The sequence below is a fragment of the Gossypium arboreum genome, chromosome 13 (assembly GCF_025698485.1).
Source record: "Gossypium arboreum isolate Shixiya-1 chromosome 13, ASM2569848v2, whole genome shotgun sequence".
NCBI lineage: Eukaryota > Viridiplantae > Streptophyta > Magnoliopsida > Malvales > Malvaceae > Gossypium > Gossypium arboreum.
Window position 1 is genome coordinate 31,755,893 of NC_069082.1, and position 7,388 is coordinate 31,763,280.

The following is a 7,388-nucleotide window of genomic DNA, read 5'->3' on the forward strand; positions in this document are numbered from 1 at the left end:
GAGCCTTTAGTAGCCCTATGTCCCTGACTACCCTCCAAACCACTTATTCAAAAAATGCTTGTAGTAATATTTCATTCATTTCATCCATTATCCGGAAGCAGATAACAATTTATTAAAATACCCAGATGCTATTTTTAGAATTCCATCTTGATCATAGACCCATCTCCCATTTTCATCTTCAAGTCCTTTGATAGTATTTTGTTTCCTCCGCCCTGTAGCCACTTTATGAAAGAAGGTAGTATTGAAGTCTCCATGAGTGAGCCAGTTTGATCGAGCCCTTTGTTCCCAAAATATTTCCTCATTGCCAGCCTTGAAATTTAAACCTAATTAGATTTCAGTCAATTTCACAAGGGTGTCATCTGTCTGTTTAACAACATGTAATTCCTTCATTCTATTGACTAACTTCTGCTTGTACGCCTTCCTATTCATTTGTATTGATGAATTCCAAACAAGAAGCTTCTTACCCAAACCTTCAAGTTTCGTAGGGAGATTGTTCGAAGTAGCCTCCCAATAATCCCTAATTATTTTCTCACAATCACCTTCAAAACACCAATCTGTATTAAACCGAAACTGCCTTTTACCAATTTTATGAGATGAAGGGTTCTATCCTCTTGTATTTATTAACAGAGGGCAGTGATAAAAAAATTAATGACATAAATGAGTTACTGAGAAGTTAATGAACAAATCCCACCAGGCCTGATTAGCAACTCCTTGATCAAGTCTTTCGCGTTTATTTGTGTTGACAAATTTGTCTCTTTTCCAAGTGTACCACATTTCAAAAAACCCCAAGTCCATAAGATCACAATTAGATAAAGCTGAACAAAAAGCCACCATATTTTTCTCTGCCCTTATACGACCTCCCTTTTTCTCAAAAGAAGAGAAAATTTCATTAAAATCCCAACAACTAACCAATGAAGACTTTGATTATTACATAATCAACAAAGAAGATCTTAAGATAGTCCTTTAAGCCGTTCATCTGGATTACCATAAAATCCAGTAAACCTCCAACACGGCCCATCCTGTTCATCTTGAATTTCAACATCAATGTAATTGTGGGAGAAACTTTGAAGAGTAACGACATTCTGTTGTGTCCACCCTAGGCACAATCCACATTTTGAACCCTCAGCACCTACCTCTATACCATTATGAAAGCCACATTTTCTACGGACACCCTCCATTTTCCTCGTACTTATTTTTGTTTCCATTAAGAACAAAATCCAGCTAAGAATATGATTATTAAAAAACCACAACCTTCTATCCAACACTCTTTTTATATCAATCGCATAAAAGAATTTAAACAGGTATCGTTTTTCACCCAAATTTATCATAGCAATTCCACTGATTGGGTGCCATAGATCGACCATTTTGTTTCGAAGGGACGGAAAGTGGACAACACTATCTGTTGACAAGTTCCCACGAGACAAAATTGCAAGTGATGGTCGGTCTCCTTAGGATCTTCCTGGAAAGCATCTTCCTCCTCGTCATCAAGATGTAGATTCGCCAAATCATCCTCCATGGTGTTCCAGAAAACCCGCTCAAAAAACTTAACCAGAATTGCCATAAATTAAAGAAAAAAACAAGCATGTCAACGAGGATAGACAAAAACCCGTGTTAGAAAGTAGTAGACGAAAACCCACTTTTGGTTTGATTTTTTAACCTTAATTAAAATTTACATGTTTTGTTAAACTAAACCCCCAATCAAATATATAATTATGTCAAATAAGTTTATATTTATTATTTGTAATTTTTTAATATTAATCTCATTATAGGTTCTTATGATATTTGTTTTTTTTTTATACTCTCCCTAACTCTTAAATAAGAAGATAATACGCTTCAATACATTCAAATTCACATCCTCTTAAACTGACAACAATATTAATATCCATCGAGTTAAAACTCAATCCACCTTTATTTGTAACTTTATATATATGATTTTATTTATAACTTTATATATATGATTCCCGAATATTGATAGGACCAACACACCTACCCTACCAACTAATAAATTTATTTATTCAGGTCTTTATTAAGAATTATCAAATACTCTTTTGAAACATCTTGTATTTAATATATTTTACTAAAGTTAAATATATTAATTATATATATATATATATATTAAAAGTATCACAATAACCAGCATCTAATTGTAGTGGTTAACAAACATAAAATTCTATTCCTTTCATTATTATTTATTTTGGTTTACTACCTGACACGTTCTTTTTTAAATAGTACTTGTGATATCTTTTTTAATCTACTTATATTTGATGCATTTTAATAATTAAATGTAATAATATTAATTTTTAATATTAAATTGAGTTTTAGAGTTGATTTGATGACGTTAAATGCTAATATTAATTAATTATGAGTTTTCATCAAATCAACCTTAAAACTCAATTAATTTACATCCATTTAATTATATTTAACAGATTAAACGTAAAATTAAGTAAATTTATAATTAACAATAAATTTATTATGTTAATAAAATTATGAAAAATTCAAACATGATAATAACAATCCTAAAACTTGAAGTAAATATTAAAAATTAACATTATTACTTTTAGGTACCAAAATATAAAATTTTGTCAAATAAAAATATCAAATTAGAAAAAAATACTAATTATCACATAGATTTTTGGATCGAAATTGCTTTCATTTTATAATGAATTATAAAATTGTTGGAATTTCACTAGCTTAAGACGCTTTATCGATGTTTGGTGATATTTATATTATTAAAAGGATAATCGTAACGTTTGTATATTTGGTATAGTACTTTTCTTGAAAAATACTTTTCACAATTAAATTCAGAGATGAGAGTCAAATTCTTAAACATAAAGCAAAACTCTTCTAAAATTATTATTTTTAAATACACTTACTGTAACAAAAACTGTTAGAAACATTAACAAAAAACTGTTCCATCCATCCACCACACAAAAAGTAATATTAGAAGGAAAGAGAACGGCACCGTTTTCACAATCAAATGCGGTTGCACATGTAATGCCCGGATAAGGACCCCACCCCTGACCCTTCGCTTATAATCTAAGCTACGACTTCCACTCCCACCCATTTTTTGGCTCATTCCACTATAAACAATTTCATACTGCCCAACACTTTCCATTTTTCAAGCCATCAAATTATCATTTTCCTCCTTCTATTATATTTAATTTTAATATCTAGTCTTTTTTAAATTACAGCTTACAACTATAAATATTTATCATCATTAATTGAATAATTAAGCCAATATCCCATTAACTATTTGGGCATAATTTAACTTTTTATTTTATAATCTCACCAATTAATTTAAATAGCTAATACAATCGAGTATTTATGTTAAAATACTTGTGGATTTTTCTTAAATACACTCTTTAACTCATTATGCTAACATGGTTTTTTTGGGTTTTATGTAAATAACACAAAAATAATAAAAATTTATGAAAATAGCATGAGTTAAAATTAATTATAAAAATAATATTTTTTATAAAAATTAACTTAATGGATTATATAATTATTAAAAAATTGTAATAAAATAAATAAAATGATATTTTAATAAAAGGAGTCGCATATCACCCAGGGATACCCTATTGTAAAGACATTTTCTTTATTTTTATGTTATTTTTTGCAATAATATTAAATTTGTTATTGTTTTTACTATTATTAAAATATAGATTTTGAAAATTTCATTTCAAAATTTAAAATAAAAATTAACATAAAATTTTATTTTATTTTATAAAGAAATAAAGTTGAATTTTTTATTTTATTTTTTACTTTTATTTATTTAAAATGTAAAATAAAAATTAACATAAATTTTTATAAAATAAATTTGAAAAATTAACATAAAAATATTAAAAGGAAAAATTGCTAGCGTTAGATAATGACATTATAAAATAGAAGGTCAATTTATATTAAATTAAAATGACTGAATATAGTAAAGGGACTAAAACTGAAATTTAACCGTTTAAAACCAGATTTGAAAATTTGAAATCGTGGAATGAGTAAAACTTAGCAGTGAAACATTTCGTTTAAAATTTCAAAAAAACATAATAATTTTAATTTAAAAAAAAAGTAATTTTGAATCATTTTCTATATAAGAAACGCTCGCATTTCGTTTTCCTTTTTCAGTAGGCAGCTGCTGTTACTCTCCTAACTCTCCAACTGTTGTTTCCACTTCCTCTCTTCCAGATCTGAATCGCAAAAGGGAATTTTCAGGTAATTTCAAAACCCTAACCCTAGATCTTTATTCTTCTCTGCGTCTATAAGATTTTGTGTTGTGTTCACTGAGTTTGGCCGTCAATTTATTGATTTTAACCATTTTTTTTCACTATATCTGGTTTGATGTTTATTTTTTTCGCTTTGGCCGCTGTTCGTTTTTATGCTTCATTTGATTTGTTTAATTTTTGTCGTTTTGGATGTGAAGTAGGATGTCAAAAGGTTTTGGATTGTGACGTTTGTTTTCTTCTGATTCGTTGACTGTGTCGATGTTGTAAGCTTATTATTCGATTGTTTTTAAGCTGGAAATGATTAGGTTTTCTTTTTTGCGTTTATGTTCTATTTAATACTTATTATATTGTAAATTCTATGAAATTATGAGATATGTGCTTACCGGCTAGTGCTTTTGTTTCATTGAAATGATACCTGGAACGAGGATTGGTCTGGTACAAGGAACAAAAACAAGAAAGCAAGTCGATGTTTCTAAACACCTAATTTGATAGGGGTAGTCTTTTCTGATTTGCTTTGTTGTAACGACAAATGATTTATTGGAACGGTGTTTTAGGGAACCTATATATATATATATAGTTCTTGTGTTCACAAAAACTTATAGTTCTAAATAAATTAATTTTTAAATTTGTGAATTTTTTGTTTTGCTCAACTCATTTATAATAAACCATATTTATTAGGATTGTTAGTTTTACTGAATTGGATCGCTAGTGCTCCCAAATTGAGTATGTGCTTACCAATTAAAAAATCACTAGGGAGATAGCGATTTCTGTTAATAGTGTTTCTCTTTATTTTATTAATGAGCATTTGTTTTATGATCACAGTAGATAAATCTTCATTTCTGTAGTTGAAAATGAAAAGGGGATTCCATGGCTAATGGAATAAAAAAGAGTGTTCTTTGATTTGATTGGGGTATTATATACTATAATCCTTTATTTTTATTGCACATTTGGAACATGCCTGACAAATGTTTAGGATTTTAACTTTTGTATTGGGATTTGTTGAGCTACTATTAAGTAGCTAGGACGTATGATGTAGGTTGCACTATCATGTAGTGGATCTTCTTGATTTGAGTGGGATGTTCTAAAACTCGAAATTGAACTGTGAAAGAAAAGGTGACAATTTAAAAACAACAAAGAGCCAGTATGTTATGATGGAACAAATGTTTGTGTGACCTCACAATGTGTTGTGCTATCCTTTATGGCTAAGCATTAGGGAATTTCATCGAGTTTTACTCTTTTATTTTTGGGTGGGGGTGGGGGTTTCACAGGATAGAAAGAATCTTGTTTGAAAGTGTTATTAAAAAGCTTAGCAGGCTATCATTGCATTCTAGAACATTGATGAGGGTTCTCTCAATATGCTTGTTTTGCTTCCTGTCTTTTGCTTGTCATGAACGACGTAGTTTAAATCTTTTCTAGTTGTATAATGTCAATTTATTTATACTCAAACCATTTTCTTCTGCACCTGTTGCTTCTAGATTCTTACTTTGAGCTATTTGTTTCCTCCCTTTTCTTGGTAAGTTGAAAAAGATGGGTCGCGGAGTTAGCAGTGGCGGTGGGCAGAGCTCATTAGGTTATTTGTTTGGTAGCGGAGAAGCTCCTAAACCAGGGACAAACAACTCCCAAGCTGCTCCCGCTGAAGCACCAGCTGTCTCCAAACCTGGCCCTGCTCCTGAACCAGTAGATATTTCCAAGCAAATTCCTGCTGGTATTAACAGTATTTCCGCAAACAATTACATGCGTGCCGATGGTCAGAATACTGGCAATTTCCTTACGGTATAGCCCACTTAATGATTTTGCTTTAAGGTTTTTAATTTATAGAATGGTTACTTGTCACTGAAATCGTATACTTTCTAACTAGTTGTCTTTCCATGAATGCAGGATCGACCTTCCACCAAGGTTCATTCTGCCCCTGGAGGCGGATCTTCTCTGGACTACCTATTTGGTGGACCTGGAGGTAGTAAATGAGATTGTGCCTTAATAACATCTAATAACATCTTTGATAAGGGAGAGTATTGTTTGTTGATTTGGGGGAAGCAGTAAAGCTGTGGATGAAATGCTGTTCTTATAATCTTTGAACATAGAAGCAATGAAAACATGCCTGTCTCTTGTGGTGTAATATTGCAGGTCTTGTGGTGGTTGTTTTGTTGATTCAATCAAATGAGTTCTCCAGATTAGGTGCACAAACATCTAATTCTGCAGAGCTGGGTTAAAAAGAACATTGTTATATTTTTCATGTTATGCATAGTTATGTTGTTTTTCCTTACTCTACCCACTCTTTTATTCAATTTGGCTCACTCTTTTCTTTTGAGCGCTCTCAACCTTTCATTATTGAAGAAGTCAGTCTTAATGGACTGGATTGGGTTAAGATTCTATTCCAAAAACTTCTGTAAGTTCGGGCTTGAGCTTGACCTGGTTTAGCTATTTAAATAATAATTTTATTTAAATATAATATATTTATTATATGGATCGTAAAATGAGTTGGGTAGGGCTAATTCAATATTGAATAACTTAAGCCCGTTCTGTCAAACCCGTTTTGGGCTATATATGCGAAAAATTCAAAAAAAAAAAAATCTTTAGCAAGTAATCGTTGGTATTATTTTGGTCAAATTCTGTTCTGTATTTTGTATAAATTGTGAATTTAGTATTTATATTTTAATTTCATCATTTTCAGACCTTGTAATTCATTAAGTTAAAATTTGTTAATTTTTAAAATTTAATGTGTCAAACATAGATTTGATCATAGAATGGGTCAAAACAAAATTTTAAGCTTGTTTTTTAAGGTTGGGCTTGGCCAGATGTAAAAAATAGGCATAAAATTTTGCTCAAGTTTAGCATAGATTAAAAATGTTAAAAATATTAAATTCGAGCTCGACTTAGCCTGTTCATATTAAATTTTTTAGATTATTTTTAAAATAGAAACAAAATTTCAAAAATAATATAACACATCAAATACACTAAAAATATTAAAATTTTTCAACAAATTAAAAATACATTAAAAAGTCTTTATATTTAAATAACATTAAAGTAGTTGTAACTTAACTAGTAAATACCTCTAACAAAAATTATATAATATCTAAATAATAATAACAAAATAGTAGTAATATAACAGCAAAATAGTAACAAAATAATAACATAACAACAACAACAAAAAAAAGAAAAAAGTTTAGGCTTATT

The 7,388-nt window shown here is 29.7% G+C and overlaps 1 protein-coding gene across 3 annotated transcripts; it reads left to right on the forward strand.

Moving 5' to 3' along the window:
* The first annotated feature begins 4,044 nt into the window (after positions 1 to 4,044).
* LOC108464471 (protein SPIRAL1-like 1) lies at positions 4,045 to 6,430 on the forward strand. 3 transcript variants are annotated; one of them, XM_017764786.2, is made up of 3 exons: positions 4,045 to 4,203; positions 5,733 to 5,987; positions 6,093 to 6,430. In XM_017764786.2, the coding sequence occupies exons 2-3, from the start codon at positions 5,742 to 5,744 to the stop codon at positions 6,177 to 6,179; spliced, it is 333 nt and encodes a 110-aa protein (XP_017620275.1). In that variant the 5' UTR covers positions 4,045 to 4,203; positions 5,733 to 5,741; the 3' UTR covers positions 6,180 to 6,430. The 3 variants fall into 3 exon arrangements, with proteins under 3 accessions (XP_017620275.1, XP_017620277.1, XP_017620276.1); XM_017764788.2 differs by having other exon boundaries at positions 4,061 to 4,203; positions 5,742 to 5,987; XM_017764787.2 differs by having other exon boundaries at positions 4,062 to 4,203; positions 5,690 to 5,987.
* Positions 6,431 to 7,388: the final 958 nt, after the last annotated feature.